General features: G+C 37.0%; 1 protein-coding gene across 7 annotated transcripts in view; it reads right to left on the bottom strand.

The window, feature by feature from the left end:
* The window catches only part of EML5 (EMAP like 5), a 170,212-nt gene that overhangs the window by 61,016 nt on the left and 81,368 nt on the right, over positions 1-27,828 (bottom strand). For all 7 annotated transcript variants that reach the window (XR_007128598.1, XM_047736562.1, XM_047736563.1 and 4 more), the window contains 7 exons: positions 21,126-21,231; positions 19,494-19,587; positions 18,482-18,582; positions 12,614-12,816; positions 11,901-12,012; positions 10,504-10,631; positions 4,982-5,123 (listed from right to left, as the gene is read on the bottom strand). Coding sequence is in view for 6 of the 7 variants with exons in the window: in XM_047736562.1 (XP_047592518.1) it covers positions 4,982-5,123; positions 10,504-10,631; positions 11,901-12,012; positions 12,614-12,816; positions 18,482-18,582; positions 19,494-19,587; positions 21,126-21,231 (886 nt within the window). In the remaining variant the exon portion in view is untranslated. The remainder of the gene's footprint in view (positions 1-4,981; positions 5,124-10,503; positions 10,632-11,900; positions 12,013-12,613; positions 12,817-18,481; positions 18,583-19,493; positions 19,588-21,125; positions 21,232-27,828) is intronic.

The raw sequence follows: 27,828 nt of genomic DNA, 5'->3' as shown, positions 1-27,828 counted from the left end.
GAATAGATTGGTGGTTATTAGAGTTGTGGAAGGGGTGGGAAAAAATTGGGGTTTGATTATAATTAAAAGCTAAAGTCAGGGAGTACAGGTTTCTAACAGAAACTTCTAATACATCATTACACAGAAAAGTGTGAAAGGTTAGCAATATTTAGAAAATACTTGCTTTATAGACATTAACATTACAGACATTATTAGTTCATGTTACATTTTTATACTTCTGGTTATTCTATAACTTGTTACCATAAAATGAAATCATTTGTTTGGCAAAATTCTCATAGGACAATCTACATTAACTATAATGCCTTTTTTTTTTTTTAAAGATGTATTTATTTTAGAGAGAAAGTGAGTGCAAGCAAGCAGGGGGAGGGGTCAGGAGAGAGGGAGACAGCAACCTCAAGCTGACTTCCTGTTCAGCAGGAAGCCTGACATGGGGCTCAATCCCAGGACCCTGAGCTGAAATCAAGACTTAACTGAGCCATCCAGGTGCCCCTATAATGACTTAATTTTATAAAATGTTAAGCCTCAGCATTGTAATAGCTGTATATTTATTTGCTGAAGAAAACAGTATTTGGTTACTAAATGTTTGAAGGAGATAACTCTGTTTCATAATATTTAAACCATTAGGACTTCAGTAATTTTGTAGTTAACTAGTATAAAACCACATGTAACTCTTTGAAGTTAAGAAAAATCCATCTACTTTTCTTTTTTTAAGGTTTTTATTTAAATTTCAATTAACAGGCTAATACTAGTTTCAGGTATACAATATGGTGATTCAACACTTACATAGTAACTCCTGTGCTCATCACAACAAGTGCACTCCTTAATCCCCATCATCTATTTAACCCATTCTCCCACCCACCTCCGTTCTGGATCCTCCATTCTCCATCAGTTTGTTCTCTATAGTTAAGAGCTTGTTTCTGGGTTTTCCTCTATTTCCCTTTGCTCATTTGTTTCTTAAATTCCACATGTAAATGGAATTATATGGTATTTATCTTTCTGACTGCCTTATTTTACTTAGTGTAATATACCCAGCTCCATCCATGTTGTTGCAAATGGCAAGATTTCATTCATTTTTTCCTATGACTAATATTCCATTGTGTATATATATATATATATATATATATATATATATATATGCTACATCTTCTTTATTTACTCATTAGTTGATAGATACTTCAACTATAATTTGGCTATCATTTATAATGCTGCTGTAAACTTTGTATGTATTGAATTAGGGTTTTTGTATTCTTTGGGTAAATACCTACTAGTGCAATTGCTGGATCACAGAGTAGTTCTAACTACTGAGGAACCTCCATACTGCTTTTCACAGTGTCTTTACCAGTTTGCAGTCCCACCAATAGTGCAAGAGGGTTCCCCTCACTATTTTCCTTTTAAATCAATGGTGACAAAAATAAAAGAGGAGAATATTTAAAAACAAACACACAGAATTATGTCTTTTCTCCACAACCTAATATGAAGATCTATTCCTAGAAGCAGCCAATAATACTAGAAGATAATTTTTTCCAGGTCTGATACAAGACATAAATCTACAAATTCAGGAAGCACAACAAATCCTAAACAGAATAAGATAAAAATGAAGCACCATACATGATAATGTTATTAACTACAGAACTACAGAATAAAATAAGAGAACAAAGGAAATGAAGGGAATAACTCTCACGCAGAACTCCAGAAGCAGTTAAATTAACATTAAAGAATAAGAGTAAAAAAAACCCAAAAACATAATCAGTAATAGTATACCAAAGGCAGAGAGGGAGGTGGCAATAATTCACCCAGAGTGGCAAAACACCATCTATCAAAAATTTTAAAACAATAATAATAAAGTGGAATAAAAATCAGTTTGCTTTTTAGGGAGAGTGGGAAGTACAAGCTTCCAGTTATGGAATGAGTAAGTCACAGGGATGAAAGCATATGGAATATGGTCAATACTACTGTAATAGTCTTGTATAGTGATAGATGGTAGTACATTGCAGTGAGACAGCATAATGTAGAGAGAAGTTGAATTGCTATGTTGTATACCCGTAACTAATGTAACATTGTGTGTGAACTATACATTAACAACAAAAAAATAAGCTTGCTTTTTAAGAATTGCAATGTCAGGGGTGCCTGGGTAGCTCAGTCAAAAGTGGCCAACTCCTGGTTTTTGCTCAGGTCATGATTTCAGGGTCCTGGGGTGGAACCCCATATCAGGCTATGTGCTCAGCAGGGAGTCTGCTTGATGATTCTGTCTCCCTCTGCCCCTCCCCCTGCATGTGCATGAGCACACACACTCTCTCTCAAAATAAAACAATCTTTAAAAAAAAGATGAATTACAATGTCAGTGATACTTTTGCAGGTGCAACAGAACACTTGGAATACCGCTGGTTCAGACAAAGAAGTCTTTATTAAGGAAACTCTTTAAGACTATTTTTTCCCCCTTAAGATTTTATTTATTTATTTATTTATTTGATAGAGATCACAAGTAGGCAGAGAGTGGTGCAGAAGGTGGGGGGGAAGCAGGCCCCCACTGAGTGGGGAGCCTGATGAGGGGCTCAATTCCAAGATGCTGGGATCATGACCTGAGCTGAAGGCAGAGGTTTTAACCCACTGAGCTACCCAGGTGTCCCTAAGACTGTATTTTAGGAAAAAAATGATAAAAGAAAAAATATCTGAGATACAAGAAGAAAATATGAACAAAGAAATGTATAAGCATAGATAAACCTAAGTAAACACTGACTGCGTTAAATAATAATACCCAATTGCAGTTAAAAATTTTTTTTCAAAAATTAAAGACAGAACTACCACATAATGCAGCAATTCCACTCCTGGGTACTTATCTGAAGAAAATGAAAACACTTATTCAAAAAAAGGTATAGGTACCCCCATGTTTATTGCATCATTATTTACAGTAATCAAGATACAGAAACTAAGTGCCCAATGATGGAAAAATGGATAAAGAAAATGGTGTGTGAACACACACACAACAGAATATTATTCAGCCATAAAAATGAATGACAATTTGCCAAATACCATACCATCTGATATGTGGGATCTAAAAACAAAACAAAAACAAAACCAAAACACACACACATGCACACACCAAGCTTATAGATACAAAGAACAAGATTAGTGGTTGCTACTGGCAGGTGGGCCAAGTGGGTGAGGGGGTCAAAAGGTACAAACGTCCAGTTATAAAATCAGTAAGTCATGGGGGTATAATGTACATCATGATGACTATAGTTAATAAACTGTATTGTGTATTTGAAAGTTGTTAAAAAAGGAGATCTTAAAAGTTCTCATCATTGGGGCGCCTGGGTGGCTAAGTGGGTTAAGCCTCTGCATTCAACTCAGGTCATGATCTCAGGGTCCTGGGATTGAGCCCCACATCTGGCTCTCTGCTTAGCAGGGAGCCTGCTTCCCCCCTCTCTCTCTGCCTGTCTCTTGGCCTACTTGTGATCTTTCTGTCAAAGAAATAAAATCTTAAAAAAAAAAATAAAGTTCTCGGGACGCCTGAGTGGCTCAGTTGGTTAAGCAGCTGCCTTCGGCTCAGGTCATGATCCCGGCGTCCTGGGATCGAGTCCCACATCGGGCTCCTTGCTTGGCAGGGAGCCTGCTTCTCCCTCTGCCTCTGCCTGCCACTCTGTCTGCCTGTGCTCACTCTCGCTTCTCTCTCTATGACAAATAAATAAATAAAATCTTTAAAAAAAATAAAAAATAAAAAATAAAGTTCTCATCATAAAAAAACTTTTTGTAACGATGTATGGCAATGGATGTTAATTAGATTTACTGTAATGATCACAATATATTTCATAATATATTTCACAATATATACAAATATTAGATTATGTTGTACACCTGAAACTAATATGCTGTATGTCAATTATACTTCAATTAAAAAAAGAAAGTTAAACAACAACAACAAAAAATCTGAGGGGTATTAAAAGCAAGTATGTTCAAATTTGACTGATAAGGATTTCCGATGGCCTTGTGAAGAAAAGAATATTTGGTACCATGATTTCCTGTGTAGACAAAGGTGTGTGACTGTGGTTTTGTGATTTTACTGTAAACCTTCATGTGGAAAATTCAATACAGAACCACTGAGATAATATTTGGTAATCTTTTCTAGTTCTCAGGGAGAAAAACCCACCAACGAATGAAACATCCATAACTCAAAAGAGAGACAGAGAGAGAGAAGGGGCAGTGACTGGGGTTCAATTATTCTAGAGGTTGTGATTAATTTTAGATTTTTAGTTAAGTATAAGTATTAAATATAGTAACACTAAAAAAAGAGAACAGACTCTAACTTTTAAGTCAATAGATGGAAATAAAAATAAATTACAAATTCATGTTACCTAAGTTCAACTTGGCCCTTATTATGGCCTGACAATCCTTTCCTTCATCTGCAGATTCTCACTTCTTATCGTCACAATTTCCAAACTTTTCAACAAGAGCTCCTCCTACAATGCCTCCATGCTATAAAATAACATTCCCTACCAGTTCACTAAGAAATTCAAAGTTATCTGTACATCCTTAATTGCCCTAGGTTAATAATATCTGCTTTGCTCTAAAAATGGCACCTCTTATCTCTATATGGACAGGCTAGCTTCATTTGATACTTACAAATGTGCTCAGTTCTGTTTCACCCTAAAATGTCCTCCCTTCAATTCTGCTACCTCTTTTTAAATTAAGGCCTTTTTTCTTAGTCATAAAGGGTGGAAAATTTAGCTTCTGTTTTCTTCCTACATTCCTGTATTTTTTCTTTCCAACATAACATTGCAAACCAGCTCAGGATAGGTATGATCAGAGGAGGTGCTATAAAGCAAAGATTGGGTATAATTAATTATCTTTATATATCATGAGTAAGCATACATGGAATAAGTATTAAAAGTCTTTTTTATATACCTACTATTGCTTTCTTACATTTATGAGGGTTGGAAAACTGTGACAACTTATTCTATATTCAAGCCTGAGAGCCTCTTACCCTTTTTCAGTTTCCGGACAGCCAACATACAATGACTAGGAGAGAGATCCCATATTCTTAAGGTTTTATCATCACTTACAGTAGCACAGATGGGCAGATAAGGATGTGTAGCCAAACCCCACACCTCTCCTTCCATGTGTCCCTACAAAGAGAACACAGTTAAGATCAATTTAACCTAAATATATGTGTATTTAGAAGAAAACTACAGACAACAACTGATAATATATAATGATAGGATAATAAATACTACAGTAATCTAATAAAACTTTTTATCTTTGGACTATACCTTAAAATGCTTTTGTATCAACCTTCTCTTCACAATTACAATATAATCAAGTTAGTGTCAAAACTAGTTTAAAAATCCTGAAATTTCACTGAGTGGAGAGAATAGGAATTGGCTGCCTTGGAATGTTAAAAATCGCCATACAGGAGAAACTGCGTGCATTCGAGAGTAAGGAGCGCTGTAGACCTACTCCCCAGTCAAACTGATGAAATTAAAAAAAAAATTTTAAGGTCTCTGGAAATGGTTCCAAGGACTTATGACAAAAGAAACATTTATTCAAAAAATCTGCTAAAATCTGGTAAGAACAATGGGAGTTTTGCAATATTTGAACTGAGACCCACTCCTTTCCTGCCTCTTTCCAACTCACCGACTTGAAAAGCCCACACCAGCCTGACATAACCAAGAACACAGAGTATGGGCACCCTCTTTCCCTACCCACTAATCTAATGGGCTATCTTCCCAGAAGGAGCAGATGACTGGCATTTCATCTTGCCCCCAGCTACCTGCTAGAGGTTAAATCCTTGATGAACCCCCTTATTCTGAGATGGAGGCTCTACATTGGGAGTCATGCCACTAAGAATACGGGGGCTTTAATACAATCCAAGAAGACCTAAGGCTACTACTCCCCACTACTCCCACCCTAAACTGAGCACTCAGCTTCTAAAGCAAGGGACACTCAAAAAGGAGCACTCCATTGCTCTCACCCTCAACTCCAGAGCCTTGGATCAGAGATTGTGCCTGGAGGAAGAAGCAAGCAGTAAACAGCTCCTAATCTCTTCTCAAATGAAAGGACTGCATTATTACATAGTGTAGGAAAGTTTAAGCCTAAAGATGCTTTTGGAAACAATGAAGGTTATGATGAAAGGTACTTGAAGGTAACTGGTACTTATTATTTATATAAGCTAAACAGAAGGCCACTGAGTTTGTCCAACAGAACCAGGGTAATCTCAGGGGAGAATGCTTCAAGTCAAAATAAATCTCAAACACTAATCTAGGGAATGGATGTCCATTTTAGGGAGCCTGAATTTGATCAGTTTGATCTGTTGGGCAATTGATGCTCTGGGGCAAATTTTGAGAACAGTAGAGCAATCAGCCAGCAATGTAATGGACTTAGTGGCTGGGTATGGCCAGGGAAAAAGACTATCAAAGAAGAGAGAACACTTCCCGAATCATTTTATGGAGCCAAGGAGTCTGATAGCAAAATCAGGCAGACATCACAAAGAAACTATAGACAAATTATCACTTATATACAGTATGTGGATGCTAAAATCCTCAAAAAACAATCATACACCACAACCAACTGGGGTTTATCCCAGGAATGCAAGGTTGGTTTAAAAGGTGAAAACCAATTAATGTAATATCCCTTATCAATAGAATAAAATAAAAACCACATGATCATCTCTCAATAGACAAAGAAAAAGCATATGACAAAGTACATACTGTTTCATGATAAAAACTAGCATCAAACTAGGAACAGAAGAGTAATTCTTCAATCTGATAAAGAACATCTATGAAAAATCCAGTTAGCATTAAACTTAATGATAAGGAGTTGTGACTTCAAGCCTCATCTTGGGTGTAGAGATTACTTAAACATAATGGTAAAATATTGGATGCTCCCTCCCTAAAATTAGAAACAAGACAAGAATGTTCTCACTAATTCCAGTCTACATTGTACTGAAGATTCCAGCCAGGATAATTAGGCAAGAAAAAGAAGTAACAGGCATTCTGATTGGAAAGGGAATAGTAAAACTATATTTACAGCTCATATGATCTTATGTTGAGAAAATCTGAAAAATCCACTAAAAAATTATTAGAATAAATGAGGTCTGTTATTTAAAAAAACAAAACTGTGAGATCTCTATATTGTGAACTATAAAACTATTGAAAAAAGTTAAAGATCTAAAAAAAAAAAAGAGATCCCATGTTCATTGATATAATTTAATATTGTTAAGAGAGGCCACTCCCCAAACTGATCCACAGAATACTACCACAAAGACTGCTGTACACGTTTTTTCTCAATACATCTGAATGTACTTCTGTTGTGTGCATTATCTACATACTTTAATTCCAGTGTAGATAATCATACAGTGTAGTTTCAGGTGTACAACAGAGTGATTCAACAGTTCCATATAGTACTCAGTGCTCACCAAGGTAAGTGTATTCTTTTTTTTTTTTTTCAAAGATTTTATTTATTTATTTGTCAGAAAGAGCGAGAAAGCACACCAGCAGGCAGAGAGGCAGGCGGAGGTGGAGAAAGAGGCAGGCTCGGGGCTGAGCAGGGAGCCTGATGCAGGGCTCGATCCCAGGACCCTGGGATCATGACCTGAGTCGAAGGCAGCGGCTTAACCCCCTGAACCACCCAGGCATTCCGGTAAGTGTATTCTTAATCCCCTTCATCTATACCACCCATCTTCCAACCATATCCCCTCTGGTAACCATCAGTTTGTTCTCTATAGTTAAGGGTCTGGCTTTTGGTCTCTCCCCCCAACCCCCCCACCCCAGGTTTGTTCATTTGTTTTTTTAAATGCCACAGGTGAATGAAATCAAATGGTATTTGTCTTTCTCTGATTGGTTTATTTCGCTTAACATTATACTCTCTAGCTCTATCCAGGTTGCCATCTAGCAAATAGCAAGATTTCTTTCTTTTTTTTTTTTTAAGATTTTATTTATTTGACAGAGAGAGACACAACAAGAGAAGGAACACAAGCAGGGAGAGTGGGAGAAGAAGCAGGGTTCCTGCTGAGCAGGGAACCTGATGCAGAGCTCCATCCCAGGACCCTGGGATCATGACCTGAGCCAAAGGCAGAGGTTAAACTACTGAGCCACCTAGGTGTGCCTAGATTTCGTTCTTTTTTATGGCTGAATAATAATCCACCGTGTGCAGGTGTGTGTATATGTATCTATATACATCTTTTTTATACATTCATCTATTGATGGATACTTTGGTTGCTTCCACAATTTGGATACTGTAAATAATGCTGCAATAAACATAGGGTGCATGTACTTCTTCAAATTAGTGTTTTTGCATTCTTAAGTTAAATACCCTGTAGTGTGATTACTGAATCACAGGGTAGTTCTAGTTTTATTTTTTTGAGGAACCTCCACGCTGCTTTCCAGAATGGCTATCCCAGCTTGTATTCCCACCAATAGTGCACAAGTGTTCCTTTTATTCAACATCCTTGCTTGAGTTTTTTATTTTAGCCATTCTGACAGGTGGGATGTGATATCTATCTCATTGTGGTTTTGATTTGTATTTCCCTGTCTCTACACTTTTTATTTTATTTTTATTTTTTATTTTTTTAAAAGATTTTATTTATTCATTTGACAGAGAGAGATCACAAGTAGGCAGAGAGACAGGCAGAGAGAGGGGGAAGTAGGCTCCCCGCTGAGCAGAGAGCCCGATGCGATGCGGGGTTTGATCCCAGGACCCTGAGATCATGACCTGAGCTGAAGGCAGAGGCTTTCACCCACTGAGCCACCCAGGTGCCTGTACACTTTTAATTATTATAGTTTTATATTATCTCATTTCTAGCATGAAGTTTCTCAACAATTTCTGTACTATTTTTTTTTCTAGATGATTTTTAAAAACTCTTCCCAGAATTTCTGAAAAATTTCATTTGGATTATGATCATATAGAATTTATAAGTTATTTAGATCTTTAGTAAAACTTTATAGTTTTCTTAACACTGATCTTGCATATTTTTTCCTGGTTATTGTATAGTTTTCTTTTTCATTTCTTCAAAATTTTTTGTTTTTTTGTACCATATTTCCTACTATTTTTGTACCATATTTTCTAACTGGTTATTGCTGAATTGAAGAAATGCTATTGATTTTTACATATTGATTCTGAATCTCACTTTACAGGACTCCCCAATTTGTTCTAATGATTTTTCAGTTTATTCTCTGGAATACCCAAGATAGAGGGTTATAATATCTGCAAATACTGACAGTCTTATCCATTTGTTTCCAGTGCTTACACTTCATAATGTTTTTCTGAATTGGCTAAGACCTCACACACAATTTTGGACAATAATGGTCAGAATGGTATCCTTGTCTTATTTCTAATATTGAGAGAGACAACAGATATTTAAAATCTTACACTCTATAATAAACATAAAAAATAATAGGATGTCATTTATCACTTCAAACCTTTTCTTACAATTATAAAATTGCCTGTGTTTTTGAAAAGTTCTGTCCATAGATTCATCTGTAAAAGTGTACTTGTACTGATATTTTCTAAGAGATCATAAACATGTTAAACACCATGACTCCATCATCTTTTTATTTCAAAGAAATGTTATGTGACTGAAGTTCAAGAGTACGACACCAAATTTGGACAATAAATTTAATATACAATGTTTGTAAGTTGCTTACAAATTCCCGTTGGCACATTACATTAGGATTTTATATTAACATTAAAGTATGTGCAGTGTTCTCATCTATGTGTGCTCTGTGTTGTTTTAACAGAAGTGAGGTGGGAGGAAAGTGGGGTTGGAGAAGAAATAAGTCTGTAATAAGAAAGAACATAATTCTTTTTCAGAATAAAAGGTAAGCTCAAAATTGGTGTTTCTATATAGAGTTGCAGGAGGACAACTTTTCAGTAGGGTAGATCCTACCTCATTTGCTGTGTTCTATACTATGGTCTTCCTACTTTCAGAAAAGCAATACATATAGGAAATATACAACTAAAAAATTAATACAGCATTCCTGATAAAAATGTTAAGGATCAGCTGATCCTGCTCCTTCATTTTGTATTTCTACCATACAAAAGTTTACATTGCTAGATTTTTATTATTAACATTTTCACTGACAAATGTTTTCAGCAATAAAATTTTTAGCATACGTTCATTTTTTTAAATTAGAAACTTAATAATGAAAATAAAGACTTTCAAATAAAAACAACTGCCTGACATTCAACAAATATACTTCAAAGAAATAAAAATAAGTATGAAATAAAGTGACTTGGTTTAATTAATTACAACTGTTTTTTCTTTTCATTGGTTTCTTGTTTTACAATAAGAAATTACTTAAAATAATGGCAGTTACTCCACATGATAACATGCATATTTATTTACTGGTATCTACTCAGCTATAATTAAATTAAAAATTTTTTGGTATGTATTATCAAATATTTCCCTAATTAATTTAACATTATTTTCCATTACTATTTATTTTTGGCTCTTAGGTATTGAATCAACTGCATACAAAGAAAAAAACGTACATTATCTTTTCAAATTACCTGGACCAGAAGTGTTATTGGGCCACTTTTATCCACTTCTAGTATTTCACCATTCTTTGTGCCAACTAAAATATGACCATGTCCTAATGATATGGCACGTATAGATGGGTTATCTTCCAAGAGAAGACCTGAAATGTTAAATGAAGATATTCTTCTATGTATAAAGTTACTAGAACACAAAGATGTATATATTGCCAATGATGCTCTTTTGACAATTAAAATCACATTACCAGGTTGCTTTCCCCTGTATTTTAAATATTCTAATAAATGCACTGCATTTTCCCAAACCACTCAATTTGCTAATCTCAAAAGAATCACCTACATCTATAATTCCCTATTATCCCAGATCTTTTACTACTGTTCTGTTGACTGTTTTTCTTTTTCTCTTATATTTGTGTATTTGCCCCTCCCCATTCACCTCCTTACCTTCTTAGAGCACCTACAATATTCTTGTTAGTAATTCTAATTCAACTTAAGATTGATTCATTTATGTAGACTGTGTCCTAGGAAGGCTTCAGAGATGTAACTGGTAAACATAACATAGCCAGCTCCTGCTCTTACAGAGCATACAATGAAGAAAACAGACCCTCTGTGAGGAGTGTATTGAAACAGGGCAATTGTAAGGGAATTTTCCTGAGGGGGTAGAAGGGAGATGGAAGTGGAAGAAATCACCTTATTGAGATCTGAAAAGGAGTCTGTGGTCAGGTAATTGGAAGAGGCAAGAGGGAGGAGAAAGGGCAAATTTTAGGCCAAGTAATAGCATACAGAAAGGCCTGGAGGTTACAGAGAATGTGATGTAGTACCTTAACACATTGATGAAAGGGTAAAAGGAAGGGCATGCAAGGATAGACAGGAAAGGTCAACAAAACACGAATGTGAAACAAAATGCCAAGCTTAAAAACAAATTCTTGACTGGTGGTAAGTGTGATGCTCATGTGTCAATTTTCTCTGAAACATTAAAAATGATCAAAATTACCATGACTAATCTTGTGCTTTGTTAATATTTTGCCATCTTTATCAAAGAAAATAGATTTTTGAAAGGACAGCAAGAATTGTGGCTCTAGTTAAATGGCTTCTCCCATTAAATTCTGATGCCTATCTAGTAAAGAAGGAAAAATGTATTCCATGTGCTCCACTTCAGGGACTACACATGTTAATGAGTAATTAATAGCTTATCCTACAAAGGGAATTAAATTTAAAATCATCTTTATTTTATTCTTTTTTTGAAGATTTTATTTATTTGACAGAGAGAGAAGAGAGCATAAGCAGGCAGAGCAGCACTCTCCTCACTGAGCAGAGAGCCCAATGTGGGGCATGATCCCAGGACTCTGGGATCATGACCTGAGCTGAAGGAAGATGCTTAACCAACTGAGCCACCCAGGCACCCCTCAAATCACCTTTAGATCCTGGTGCCAAAGCAGCTCTTTTGATAGCATAGGTCTTGAGACATCTTTCAAAGGAGTCATCCCAAAGAGCTACTACACCATCTTTTCCTCCAGTTACAAATCCCTTTGAAAGTAAAATCTTCAAGTTAATAAAGATCTAAACATTTCTAAAAATAAGAATCTTCCTTACGTTGAAAAATTCTAGAGGAAAGAACATTAACAGCTAAAAGTTACAGGTTGTGAGCAAATTAGCATAAAAATCAATTGTGTTTTTTATGTATTAGCAAGGAATCTGCAAAAATATTTACAGGGACACTGAACAATCTACTTTTAGGACAGAACTTTAAGAACAAAGTTTGTAATCTGCAACCATAAGGTAGTCTAACACTTTCAACAAGATACATATTTTCTCTTGGAGGCTTCATAATCCCATCCTTCATATAAACAGAGGATCACAGGATATGGTGATAATATGGTCAAATAATTGTTGACACATAGAAAGGGATTAATAAATATTAAGTTAAACTTTTTTTTTTCATAGCAGACCCATTTCACTGTGTTCAGGAGTTTGAAAAAGGAATAAAAGAAGATAGGAAGACTCTGGTTTACAGATTATTAATGAGTGGCTCTGCTTAGCACAAAGACAATATTCCTTTACTTGTGAAAATGCTCTACAATCCATGATCAAATTACATTTAACTTAAAAATATCTATAGAATACTTACTTTTTCCAATGCATGCATACTAAACACTGGCCCATCATGTGCTTTAACTGTTTTCACAAGAAACACATCTCTCCAAATACACACGTCTCCTGTGGATGTTCCAGAAAAAGCCATCTCTTCCGTCCATCCATACACTGCACACATCATCGTGTCATTTTTCCCCAGTGTGCCTACATAGCCTTTTCTTCCAATCAGTCCTCCTCCTGGTTCATGAAAAATATCACAGAAGTACCATTTTTAAAATGTATAAAATTCTAAAGTGATAAAATTTCTTTCCTACTGTAATTGTTTAAATGTGTAATATTATGGAGACTTTAAAAGAAAAATAAAGGTCTCTCAATCAGCGACTTGCCTGGCTAAGACAGCCATATCCATGGCAGCTTTTAGGCCACAGGTCTTTGGATAAAAACATGTACACTAAGTCAGCTTTGATCAATTCTCAGCACTTCTGATTGTTCTTCAAAATTTTTATTATGACATACTTAAGAAAACAGAAAGATATAAAAAATAATATAAGAACGTACACAAAATTACTAAAACCAAAGCATGATGCCAATCCCATCTCCCTTCTTCACCCTTTACTATTGTGAATGGGCTACTGACTACCTTCATGCATTCTTTAATACATTTTACTACTTATTTGTAAATTTTTAGGCAATAGGTCATATTTTTCATGTTTTAAGATTTTCTATAAATACCATTTTATGTACAGTTGACCCTGAACACCACTGGTTTGAACTGCACACAAGTCCACTTTTACACATTATTCAATAGACACAGTACTCTAAATGTATTTTCTCTTCTTTGTGATTTTCTATTTAATATTTTCTTTGCTATATTTTACCTTATTGTAAGATTACACTATATAATACATATAGCTTACAAAATGTGTGTTAACGGACTACGTCATTGGAAAGGCTTTGGGTCAACAGCAGGCTATTAGAAGTATTTGGGGAGTCAAAAGTTATATGCAAATTTTTGGGGCCCCCAGGTGGCTCAGTCGATTAATCTGCCTTCAGCTCAGGTCATGATCCCAGGGTACTAGGATTGAGCTCCCTGTCAGGCTCCCTGCTCAGCAGGGAGTCGGCTTCTCCCTCTACCTCTGCCCCTTCCCCTGCTTATGCATGCTCTCTCACTCTCTCTCAAATAAATAAAAATATTTTTAAAAATGTTATATGTGGATATTTTATATATGCCGGGGGTCAGCATCCAAACTCCCTGTGTCATTCAAGGGTCAACTGTATTCCTTTGCAACTTGCTTTTATCACTAATAATCCACTATGGAATTTTATATACGTTGATTTGTACCTCTAGAATATGCATTTTCATAACTATATAAACATTCCATTATATGAACCTAGCAGTCTGTTCATTTTCCTATTAATGGGCACTTAAGTTGCTTCCAAGCATTTGCTACGGAAAACAATGCTGATTTAAATATTCCTGTAAAGGTCTCTTCTATACAAATGCAAGAGATTCTCTAGGAGTGCCTAGGAATGACCACAGGGTATGTGCAAAAAGGAAAACATATAGATGAGAAGTATCATCTGTTCCAAACTGTTCTAGAAAGTTGATACACCAACTTACACTTCCATTAATAGTGAAAGGAGATCTTGTTTCCCACCTTTCAGGAACATTTGGTATTGTCAGACTGGGGGATATGAAATACCAATTGAATTTTTTAAAAAGAATTTATTTACTTATTTGACACAGAGAGAGAGAGACAGTGAGAGAGGCAACACAAGCAGGGGGAGTAGGAGAGGGAGAAGCAGGCTTCCCGCCAAGCAGGGATCCCAATGTAGGGCTCGACACCAGGATCATGACCCAAGCCAAAGGCAGACACTTAACAACTGAGCCACCTAGGTGCCCCCAACAGAATTTTATTGTTGTTTTAATGTGCCTTTCTTTGATTATTAATGAGCTTTGTCATATTTTCCTATTTTTATTGGCCATTCATTACCTATTGATATCTTTTGCCCATTTTTTTCCCAATTGAACTCATTCATTCTTTTATTCTACATATATATATATATGCCAGGCACTATTCAAGGCACTGTGGTAGAGCTACAAACAAAACAGACAATAAAATTCCCTGCTCTGTTCCCTGTTCAAGGCAGTGGGATCAGCAAGGGCCCCCAATACAGTAATGTAAAAGAAACTTCAAAGAACATTTTCGGAGGTCAGCATGGTATAGCAAAGAAAATAAAGGTGGAAGTAATGGGAGATGAAGCCACAGAGGTCAAAGGCAGTTACAGGCCATCTTAAGAATTTAACTTTTTACTCTGCATGTGATGGGAAGTCGTTAGTGGAATAAAATCTGGCATATCATATATTAATAGGTTCATTCTGATTTCTGGTTTGAGAGTAAATCAGAGAATGGCAAGGAAGAAAGGAGTTAGATGGCTATTTCACTCATCAGGGCAAATGATAACGGTGGCACAGACCAGAGTGGTAACATGGAAGATGATGAAAAGTGGTCATATTCCACATGTATGCAGAAGACGGTCTTTTTTTTTTTTTTTTAAGATTTTATTTATTTACTTTAGAGAGCAATAGAGCATGAACAGGGGAAGGGGCAAAGAGAGGGGGAAAAAATGTCAAGCAGACCCTGAGTACAGAGCCTGTCATAAGGCTTGATCTCATGACCCTGAGATCATGACCCAAGATGAAATCAAGAGTCAGACACTTAACTGACTGAGCCACCCAGACACCCCTGTCTTTTCTTTAACCCACTGAGCCACCCAGGTGCCCCCACCCCTGTCTTTTCTTAATGTAGCAGCCAGAGTAGTTCATGAACTTGTTAGGGTAACTAAGTAGAGTGGTAAGGGGGGGAAAAAACCCTAGCAGGTTTAGACTTCTCTCAAAAGAAGGAGAAGATACATTGTAAAATGAACATGTAAACAACAGCCTAAAGGTATTATAGTAGGTATATAAGAAACTGATTAGCAGCTTGAGGGTAGAATTGAAGGGGGGGTTTTCATTTGGTTTTATTTAAGATGGAGAAATAACCCCATAACTGTATGTGGAGTGGAAAAAGTAAAGAGTAAAAGCGATGATGTAGGGGAGGAAGGGAAGAAGAACGGGACTGATGCTCTTGAGTAAATGAGAAGAGAAAGGATCTAATACACAAGTGAAGGGACTGGCTTTCACTAGAGCATAGTCTATCTGGAGCAGGAGAGACAACCTACAGGCTGTGGGCCAAGTCCTGCCACCACCTGTTTTTGTACAGAGCGTACAGGTTAGCACTGTAAGCTACAGAAGCCATGCCTGTTTCCTTTTCTACTCCTAGAGCCTGCCTTCCTGGCTAATGGCTGCCAAATAGCAGCTGCCCGGGGTCTAAGCTGGTTGCGATCTACAAGTTGAGGACTTTGCAAATGGCAACTGCTAAGCACCTAGCAGTGGAATTATTATCCAGGAGTTGCCTTAACTTTGGCTAGCTGCCCAAAGTGAGAAGGGAGAACAACACAGTAGGACCTATGTGTCACTGGGGCATGACTATGGTTCCTCCAGCACAATCTGCAAGTCCCTTTCACTGCAACAAGTTGATCTTGGATACAATGTCTCCAGTTCATGGCAACTGGGTAGAAAGCAGGGTAGGAGTTTTCTCTCCTGTTCCATCAGTATTTACATAAATTTTTTTTTATCATGTCTCTTGGGCCTGGGGAGTCTAAAGTATTTGCTGTCTTGGGGCACCTGGGTGGCTCAGTGGGTTAAAGCCTCTGCCTTCGGCTCAGGTCATGATCCCAGGGTCCTGGGATTGAGCCCCACATAGGGCTGTCTGCTCTGCAGGGAGCCTGCTTCCTCTTCTCTCTCTGCCTACCTCTCTGCCTACTTGTGATCTCTGTCTGTCAAATAAATAAGTAAAATCTTAAAAAAAAAATAAAGTATTTGCTGTCTCACCATTTACAGAAAGAGTTTGCCACTGCTGATTTAAATTATCAACTGGGCTTTCTGATAGACATAGCATAACATATTCCTACTGTACCAGGTCACATCATCACTGCACTCAAAAACTTTCAGTGACTGCCTGCCCATACCAACCATGGAAGAGAGTTCAAATTTCTTAGAGGTCAGCTTAATAATTTATGAGTTGGAATTCTCAAAGCCTAGTTCTGAGACAGGAGGTAAGACGCTCCCTTCTAGCCTTAGGCCTAAGCCATCTTTACCTAATTTACATAAAGTTATGCATTTATCTGAGCACTTACTCAGATTAATAAAGTGGTTACTTATTTTCTCACTTGTCTAGTGAACTCTGTGGATCAGAAGCCCAAAAGAGAGGAAGGCTGAAAGGCACATCAAAGTTTTAACATTTATCCTTATGGTTCAGTTTTAGGTCTACTATATGACTAATCAAACTTAAGGGAAAAAGTCATTCAATGGCAAAGCTCTTCATTTTTTTAAAACATTTTATTTATTTATTTGAGAGAGAGACAGTGAGAGAGAGCATGAATAAGGAGAAGATCAGAGGGAGAAGCAGACTCCCTGTGGAGCTGGGAGCCCTATGTCAGACTCGATCCCGGGACTCCAGGAACATGACCTGAGCTGAAGGCAGTCGCTTAACCAACTGAGCCACCCAGGCGCCTTTTTTTTTTTTTTTTTAATTTTATTTATTTATTTGAGAGAGAAATCTCTTCATTTTAAAACTATTTACTTTCTTTGTCTCTTATTTCAAAGAAATTTATAGGATTTTGTTTTGTTTTTCAAGACAGAAATAATAAGCATTACTTGCTTGGTATTTGCAATTCTAAATAAATAAGGTATTCTAAAATTTTATTAAATATATGGGAATAAAAACGTGAAAATACTTTTTTACTTTGTAAACGTATATACACTATGATCTGATGAGTTTGTGAAAAAGTATTAAATCCAAGCGTGAATTTGAAAGTAACCTCAACTTGAGAAATCTCTTTACTAAAACTTTTTCTTATTTGTTTTACTTCTTCTATATCTGTGTGTTTAATCTGCAAGTTTTAAGTATGCTGGGACTTTGATATCAAACTGGTAGTAAATTCTAAGTGTACTACTATTTTATTCAGAAAAGAGATATTTTTTATTTTAAAATATGAACTTCTTCCACAGCACCTAACTTACAGTTACAATGGACTAAAGTTATACAACCTTCGTTTTCTGTATTATTTTATAGCATATAAAGAATTTTTGCATTTTTCATTTTCAGTCTGTACTAAAAAATGTGTCTTTAACAGGAGAAGAAAGGAGTCTGAACATCACTTGATTAATCTCATAAGTTAAACACTTTTAAAAAATTCTATTTGTTTGAGAGAGAGAGAGAGATATCTTGAGCTTGGAGGTGGGGGGCGGGTGCACAGAAGGGGGAGGGAGAAGCAGACTCCCTGCTGAGCAGGAAGCCTAACACGGGGCTCAGTCTCAGGACTCCAAGACCATGACGTAAGTTGAAGGCAGCCACTTAACTGACCAAGCCACCCAAGCTAACCCAAGTTAAACCCTTTTGAAAATATGAATACTACATTAATGTAGTCAAAAATAATGTCACTATTGTAGACAATAAAGTCAATCGTACATCTGTTTAAAATATATCAAGACAGTTATGAATCACTTGAAAAAACAAATATTTTGGATAATTTTAGATTTTCATAAAAGATGAAAAGGTAACAGTATTCTTGTATACTCCTTGCCCAAATCCCCCTAATGTTAACATCCTACATTACTGCAGACTAAGAAACCAATGTGTTTGATGCATTTCTATTAACTGAATTCATTTCACCTGTTTTCCACTAACCTCTCCTTTCTGTTCCAGGAGCCAATCTAGGATACTGCACTGCACTTAGCTAAATCACTTTTGAAAGTAATAATTTCTTTCAAAGGAGTAAAAAAGAAGCACTTCCTTACCTGCTCTACGCCAAAATTTCACGTGTTTAATTCCAGCTGTAATTAATTTATCAGGCACGTAGGGGTTCATCTTTACAACAAAAATCTTATCTTTACTTCCTCTGAAAAAAATACCAAAATGTTTTAACTCTAAAGATAAATCTCTCCTATAATAATCTTTTGCCTAATCCATACCCTATTGTGATTACTTCACTACTGAATCCTTTGCCTACATATCTCTCAGGTTTGGGCTACATTATCATGCATTTGTACATTTGTTATTTTGTCGTAATTTTAATTTAATTCTTCTCAACATAATCTTCAAACATAGGAACAGTGAGAACTGAACTTCTTTTGGATAGCACCTACTGTAGTACTATGACTAGGGAATTGTGGCATGAATCAGTTAAAGAAAAAAATTTTATAATATTTTGTTACAGCTTAATATAGCCATTCCAAACACAAAATTCCTTTCAAACTATCTTTTATTTGCCATTGTTTATGTACATTAAGGAATAGGACATTAAAAAATAATCTGACACTTGATTACTTCCTCCTTTAAAGCAATTGTTAATATTTTTTATTATAAAAATAATACATGCTCATTTTAGAAAATTTAGAAGATGGAAAATGTGAGAGAAAATATAATCTATAGCTTCTTTGTGATATATAGGTATATGTGTCATCTGTCACTCAAATATATGATTCGAGCATTTCCAATGGCCACATTGTAGATTACCAATTAGTAGAATTCACTGTATAGAATTCTTTCCCCACAAATGAAGAGTTTAGATAAAAGCTACTTCCAATGTATTATTACAGTAAAAGCAGGTTCACAAGGGATAAACCTACCAATGAATTCTCAAATCATTTGTCTTTTTACCGGGATTATACTACTTATTCAGTGGTAATAAAGATGACAGCAATTTTTTAAAAAGGTTACATATTTGTTTGATTTCAATACTGTTTTAATAGAAAAAGTTTTTAAGTAATTTCATTATTTTGCCAATGTGATATCAAGATTTTCCCCCACCTTGTTATTGAAAGTTTCTCTCCTTTTTTCCAGTCCCACAGCACAATAGTGTGACTATCATCTATTCCAACTGAAGCCAAACGTTTCCCATCAGCTATAAAAATTAATCAGAGAGAGAGAGAGAGACTGACCATTAACATTCAGAAGATAAAAACCATTCAGTACATATCCTAAAACCTACAGCACCATTTAAAATTTCATAAAATGATGTTAAATGTTGGCATGCACACATATAGCTATAAAAAGAACCAAAATTTGTAAACAGGGGAAGAACAATTTCTCAATGCATCTAAACATTGTTGACGTTGTCTTTGACTTCATTTTCCTTATTTCCCCACCAGATTAGAATGGGGGAAGTAGGAAGGTAAGTGGAAAAAGATTTTAAAATGAGAAGGAAAGGAAAATAAAGAAAAGACTTACTTCAATTAAACTTACTCTAAGAACTCTATTTTGATATAGGACTCAGTGATTATGAAAAGTTAATTGAAAGGAAAAAGATGTAGGTTACAACCATGTTTTGTCATTAACAGGACTGTTTTCAGTGAAGGTCAACTATATTATTTGTTACTATTACCAAACAAGTAATGAAGTGTTGGACAAATGATTGAACTAAGTAAGTCATGCTGACAGCTGTGCACACGTTTACAAGTTGCAAAGGCCCAAACTAGATATACATTGGCCACTCTGGCACTTTTTGCAAACCTCAATTATTTCATTATCATTACAAGTGATATTTTTCTTACTGACTCCTTCAGTTTGCCATTAATCTTATTTCTTGACTTTCAGAAGATCCTTAAATGCATATTTATGCTTCCTCCCAATAACTCTCATTTTAGTAAGTGCTGCAGAAAGTACAAATTTACTGTTTCCTAAAATGAAATCCTCTATCAATGGCATTTCTCCCCTCTTCCCAATCCACAGCCTAGCTTTCATTGTAGATCTATGTGTATTTGTTAAACTTTTTTTAAAAAAAGATTTCATTGAGAGATAACGAGAGAGAGAGTGCATGAGTAGGGGGAGAAGGAGAAGCAGACTCCCCACTGAGAGTGGAGCCTGAAGTGGGGCTAGAACCCAGGACCCTGAGATTACAACCTGAGCTGAAGTCAGATGCTTAAGCAACTGAGCTGCCCAGGAGGGTCTAAACTTTTAAATATACAGGAAAGAGCTAAAATCGCTTGAAATTATTTTTATAAGATAGCTTGGATTTGTTACTTCATAGAAAAGTTACAAAACAAGTATTTCAGAGTTAACCTCTTTCCTTCTTAGCTTTTACCCTAAATATTTTCATTTACCCTGTGACTGTAAAATATTACGTGACATTGGAGTTTGCCTAAAGTGGGAGTTACATAACCACTAGTGGGTAATTCAGATGGTTTTAGATGTTACATGGACATTGAAAAACAGAAACATATTTATATTAATGGGTTTTAAAAATAATACTCATTAAATTATAAGCCAGCCAGCACACCTACACTCTCAGCCCTAACTGGTTAGGACAATAGCATGCACATTTGAAAAAAACTGTGACAGTCATAGCTAGGTGACAAGTTTAGGTAACACCAATTTAGACTATAATGCTATGTATCACCTCTGCATTTTGATTATTCTTACTGAGACAGAAAACATCCTTACCTGAGAAATCAACAGCACAGACACCATATTGGTGACAGCCCTTTAATACTGACAATGGTTTAATGGTCTCTGTATCCCATATGTGAATTGAGGGATCTCTACCTACCTACAATAGAAAGAATTATAAAACTCATATAATTATTTATTTTCACATCTATTAAAAGGAAATAAAACAGATTTTACAGACTTTGTCTTGTTATAGGCATTTATCAAATGAAAAATATAAGGCAGATCATACATGTGACTGACATTTCTTTCATATATATATTTAATTTAAAAATTTATATGTATTTTAATTATTTACTCATTTATTTGACACTGAGAGAGAAAAAGAAAGCACGCACATGCTACAAACAGACGGAGAGAGAGAAGGCTCTCTGCTGAGCAGGGAGCCCAATGTGGGGCTATCCCAGGACCTTGGGATCATGACCTGATCCAAAAGCAGACGCTTTAACCATTTAACCGACTGAGCCACCCAGGCACCCCTTTCTTATACTTTTTGAAATGCTAATGAGACTAGGCTCAGTGTTTCTAGAAATGTGCTACATGACTCACAAATCTGGTCCTATGCATCACAGTAAGGATAACGCTTACTGAGTGCCTATAGTTGGCTGTGTTCCCATGCTAGATACAATGAGCATAAGACATTCAGGAAAATTTTGCAAACTCATTAGGAAAACAAGATATTTTCAATTAAATTAGAATATCTGATAACATAGGCTTAATGAAGTTGAAAAGGTTATAAAGAATTAAAAGAGTGGTGCCTGGGTGGCTCAGTGGGTTAAAGACTCTGCCTTCAGCCTAGATCATGGTCCCAGGGTCCTGGGATCGAGCCCCGCATCCGGCTCTCTGCTTGGTGGGGAGACTGCTCCTCCTCTCTCTCTACCTGCCTCTCTGCCTACTTGTGATCTCTGTCAAATAAATAAATAAAATCTTTAAAAAAAAACCCCAAACTTAGAAGAGATGATGTTTGACCCGGGCCTTCAGAAGGGCAGTCTCAGATAAAAAGAGAAGCAAGTACATTCCGGGCCAGGATAATAGTATTAACAGAGATACAAAGGGTTAAAGTACCGAAAGGTAAATAAGACTATGAACAGACGCTATCACTTATGTTTTAACTTAGGTTATATGTTCACTAATCCACAGGTAAACTATAATTAGTAATTATTCCTTTAGACACAAATGATAACTGTCTTTAAGTATGAGGATAAAAAGATAGAATAGCTTTGCCTGTAAAGACAACTTCCAAAATAATGAATATAGCTTACAATTATTATTATTATTTTTAAAGATTTTATTTATTTATTTGACAGACAGAGATCACAAGTAGGCAGAGGGGCAGGCAGAGAGAAAGGGGGAAGCAGGCTCCCTGCTGAGCAGAGAGCCTGATGCGGGGCTCGATCCCAGGACTCCGGGATCATGACCTGAGCCGAAGGCAGAGGCTTTAACCCACTGAGCCACCCAGGCGCCCCTAGCTTACAATTATTAATTTTGACACTGATTTTATATAAAGACATAATAAATAACAAGCCTGCCATCAGCCAATATTTCATTAGGCTTTGCAGCCCAAACGTTCCCCATGACTGTTAGATTTGCTACTGAATTTCTGCAGAGCGTGGCATTTTTTTTTTTAAAGATTTATTTATTTATTTGACAGACAGAGATTACAAGTAGGCAGAGAGGCAGGCAGAGGGAGAGAGAGGAGAAAGCAGGCTCCCTGCTGAGCAGAGAGCCCGATGCGGGGCTCGATCCCAGGACTCCGGGATCACGACCTGAGCCGAAGGCAGAGGCTTTAACCCACTGAGCCACCCAGGCGCCCCGAGCGTGGTATTTTTGAGAACTTTGCAGTACCATCGTCTCCTGGTTCTCTCTCTCCTGAACTCTTACTACTGAGTTTCCTTTGCAATTTCATCCCCTCTCCCTTAAATAAAAAGCTCCCCAAGATTCTGTCTTTAAAACTCCAATCTTTTCATTCCATATTTTTGCCATGGGGTATCTCAATTCCAGTTTCAGTGGTTAAATCAACAAATGACTCCCAAATTCTTTTAACCACTAAATTCTTCTTCTGAATTTAAGACTTACATTTTCAACTGCCTACTGGACATCTCACATGGAAACAATGACAGTGATAACAATGAAGGTTAACATTTATAGAGAACTGACTTATGTCCCAGGAACTTTTCCAAACATTTATAAGGACTGACTCACTTAACGATCAAAGCAGATCAAAGAGATAGGCACTGACAGTATCCCTATTTTTTTTAATATTTGAGAGAGAGTGAGAGAGAGAGCACAGAAGGAGAGGGAGAAGCAGACACCCCGATGAACAGAGAGCCCAAACCGGGCTTGATCCCAGGACCCTAGGATCATAACCTGAACCAATGGCAGACCCTTAACTGACTAAGCCACCCAGGTGCCCCAATATCCTTATTTTGAAATAGGCATATAGAGGCTAGATAATTTCCCCACAGCTAATATGTGGGGAAGCTTGGATAACACCATGTTCAGTGCTGGCAAAAGTAGTAACAGAATGAGTGTTATTAGAGCCTACTTGGGGCCTGTCAGTCAGGGATCAGGAAGAAGAGAGAGGTTAGGTAAGTTTTCAGATGTTACTTAACCTAAGTCTTAAAATGAGTAGAAATTAGACAAAGTTGGACAGTTGAACAGAACTGGAGGCCAAGAATTTTCCAGAGGAGGGAACTAAGTAAAAGATGTGAAGCAGTACTACACATGGACAAATTCTAAATAGCTGAAAAGGCAGGAGCATTGTTTACGAGGAGGTAACTGGTAACTGGTAAGAGATAAGAAGAGGAGCCTATTGGCCTAGGTTAAATGGCTTGAGCTGTATGCTAATGAGCTTACACATTAGCTTAAAAGCTACTAATAAACACAGAAGAAAAGAAAGGTTATTAATGGGTTGGGGAAATGGTTAGGAGAGAAGTATGAAGATGGAAGACTAGTTGGTTGGTTATAACAAAAGATAAGCAATCATGAAGCCCAGAAGTGCCAGCAGGGACAAGGTAAGATATAAATACAAAACAATGAAGCAAGATACATTCGTCGTAGAGAACTTAACTATACTGAGGGCAAATCTTGGCTGTAACTCTGGGACTGACTGGTTATAAGGTGTGAGGGGAACAAGTCAAACTCTTGGGCTTAGGCGACCAGGTTAATACATACTGTGTCACGTTCTAAGTAGGAAACACAAGGATAAGCAGGCTTGAAAGGAAAGCTTAACTTCATTTATCTCCATTCTAGACATGCTTAATCTGAGTTACCCGTAAGATACCTGAATGAGTGTGTTTTTAGTAAATTTTTAGTTGTGTGTGTATGTGTATATATATATATATGTGTGTATATACGTATATACATATATATATATACACACATACATACAGTAATTCATCCAATTCATACTAAATTGTGAACTCCTGACAGTGGCAGCCAATCTGAATCATGCTTCCCCACACATTTAGTGTTTTTTTTTTATTTTAATTCCATTAATTAACATATAATGTATTATTGGTTTCAGAGGTATAGGTCTGTGATTCATCAGTCTTATATAACACCCAGTGCTCATTATATCACATGTCCCCCTCCTTAATGTCCATCATCCAGTTACTCCAACTTTCCACCCCATCTCCTCCAGCAACACTCAGTTTGTTCCCAATGACTAAGAGTCTCTAATGGTTTGTCTCCCTCTCTGGTTTCCTCATCTTATTTTTTTCTCTTCCCCTATGATCCTCTGTTTTCCATCCCAAAGTTTATGGCAGCAATATCCCCGGTAGCCAAAATATGGGAAAAGCCCAGATGTCCACTGACAAAGGAATGGATAAAGAAGTTGTGGTATATTATATATACAATTTTTTCAACTTTATTGAGATATAATTGGCATATAACATTGCATAAATTTAAGGTGTACAACCCATTGATTATATAAATTCTCCTTTTACTGGAGACAGACTCGGCCCAGAGATAGCGTAAGAGGAATCTACAAAGAAACCTTACTCTAGGAATTTTGTCATATACTTACCTTCCCACAGTGTGTCGCCCTTGGAAGCCTAAAACTGCTTTCCTTTGTTCTGTCATTTCTCCACCAGTCTACTGTGTCCTATATATGCTGAAATTCTAAGTCACCATTTTCAGTCACTTGGGTGTAGATTTCTCCAATGTGGTATGCACTATACCTGTTAATATACTTTTTGTTTTTCTTTGCATATTTGGTTTTTATTAAAGAGCCCTAGCTGGGGCGCCTGGGTGGCTCAGTGGGTTAAAGCCTCTGCCTTCAGCTCAGGTCATGATCCCAGGGTCTTGGGATTGAGCCCCGCATCAGGCTCTCTGCTCAGCGGGGAGCCTGCTTCCTCCTCTCTCTCTGCCTGCCTCTCTGCCTACTTGTGATCTCTGTCAAATAAATAAACAAACAAAATCTTTAATAAAAAAAAAAAAAAAGAAAGAAAAGAGCCGCAGCTGAAAACCTAGGAGGTCTAGGGGTAAAGTTTTGCCTCCTCCACAGTAGGTATCCAAGGATGTCCTGTGATCATATTGACTTTTAATTTAATCTGGCCTGAATTCTCCCCAATCCCAGACTCATGGTAGCAAATGACGAGTTTTTCTACACCCTTCCTTAGAGTAGTACCAGAATAATGTTCTAACTTCTTGCCAAACACAATGGGTAAATAATTGTGCTTTAAGAGGAAACTTTTCTATAAACTACAGATAAGGCTAAATGGTGCCCCTGAGGCCCTCACCAACCCTTTTAATTAGTTCTTCTTCATCCCTCTAAGATTTGAATACTTTAGGCTACTCACAGTTCTTTAAATAAGCTGTGTTTGTGGGATTTTTGCCCCACGTTTACAAATAACACACTTAGAACACCTTCTCCTACCTCCCCTGTCAAGTAAAGTACTCAGCTCAAATGGCCTCAACTTCATGAGGGTGTCCCTGATCTATGTGGCACAATTAATCAGTCCTTTGTTACAATGCAAAAGGAATTTATGCATATCTCTACATTAGTGGTTCTCAGCAGGGGGCGATTTTTGCCTCCCAGGCAACATTTGACACCAAAGACATTTTTGGTTGTCACACTGAGTGGATGGTATTACTGACATACAGCGAGTAGACTCCAGGGATGCTGCTAAACATACCATAATATATAGGATTGCATTGTATACAACAATGTAATTATCTTTACAACACAGAATTATCTGGCCCAAGAGACTCCTGGGTGGCTCAGTTGGTTAAGCAGCTGCTCAGGTCATGATCCCCAGGTCCAGGGATTGAGACCCGCCTTGGGCTTGCTCAGTGGGGAGACTGCTTCTCCCTCTGCCTGCTTCCCCTGCTTGTTCTCTCTCTCTGACCAGTAAATAAGTAAATAAAACCTTAAAACAACAACAACAAAATTATCTGGCCCAAGACGTTGGTAGTGCTAAGGTTAAGAAGCCCTGCTCCAGGGGTGCTTGGGTGGCTCAGTGGGTTGAGCCTCTGCCTTCGGCTCAGGTCGTGGTCTCGGGGTGCTGGGATGGAGCCCCGCGTTGGGCTCCTTGCTTGGCGGGGAGCCTGCTTCTCCCTCTCCTCCCTCTGTCTGCTTACTTGTAATCTCTATCTCTCTGTCAAATAAACAAAATCTCTTAAAAAAAAAAAAAAAAGAAGAAGAAGCCCTGCTTCATACCTATAACCTTGTATCATGATTTTCCTTGCATTTATGTCTTCTCCTTCAGAAGACGAAAGCTTACCATGGCAAGAACATGTCTTATCTATCTTTGTATTCCCAGCACATTTTCTGGTACACAGCATGTGCCCTATGAATGTTTTTCAAGAAATGGAAGAAAGAAGGACGAAAAAGGAGGGAGACAAGGAAAAAGAGCAAGAGGGAGGCACAAACAGAGGGAGGGAAGATAGAAAGAAAAAGGGAAGAGTTTTCTCTCCTTTCAGGAAAGAGTAATGCAAGTTGCCCAGCTCCGCCTCAATATATCCTAGAAGGTATATTTACACAGTGTTTAAAAAGCCAGACAGACTAATGCAGCTTTAAACTTTATCATTTATTAGCTGAAAGATCTTTGAGAAAATAATTTCTTCAAACCTAAATTTCCTCATTTGTAAACGGAAATGGTTCACTCATAAAGGTGAGGTGAGAGTAAAATAGAGTTGTAAAATACAGGTGACCTTTGAACAACGTGGGGGTTAGGGGTTCCAATCCCTGCACGGTCAAAAATCCATGTTTAACTTTTGACTCTCAAAACACTTAATGATTTTTTAAAAAGATTTTATTTATTTATTTGAGAGGGAGAGAACAAGCAGTGGGGAAGAGCAGAGGGAGAAGCAGACTCCCTGCTGAGCAAGAAGCAAGACAAGGGGCTCAATCCCAGGATCCTGTGATCATGACCTGAGCCAAAGGTAGATACTTAATTGACTGAGCCACCCAGGCACCCCTCAAAACACTTAACTATTAATAACCTAAGTGTTGACCAGAAACTTTACTGATAACATAGTCAGTAAACATGCATTTTGTAAGTTACAGGTATTGTGTACTGTATTATTATGATAAAGTAAACTAGAGAAAAGAAAATGTTAAGAAAATCATAAGGAAAACAAATTTAAAGCACGTAAAAAAATCTACATGTAAGTGGAGCCATGGAGTTCAAACCTGTGTTGCTCAATTGTCAATCATATATACTAAGTAACTAGTAAAGTGCCTACATATAGA

This window comes from Lutra lutra, chromosome 7, assembly GCF_902655055.1.
Source record: "Lutra lutra chromosome 7, mLutLut1.2, whole genome shotgun sequence".
NCBI lineage: Eukaryota > Metazoa > Chordata > Mammalia > Carnivora > Mustelidae > Lutra > Lutra lutra.
This window is presented reverse-complemented; position numbering and strand designations above follow the sequence as displayed.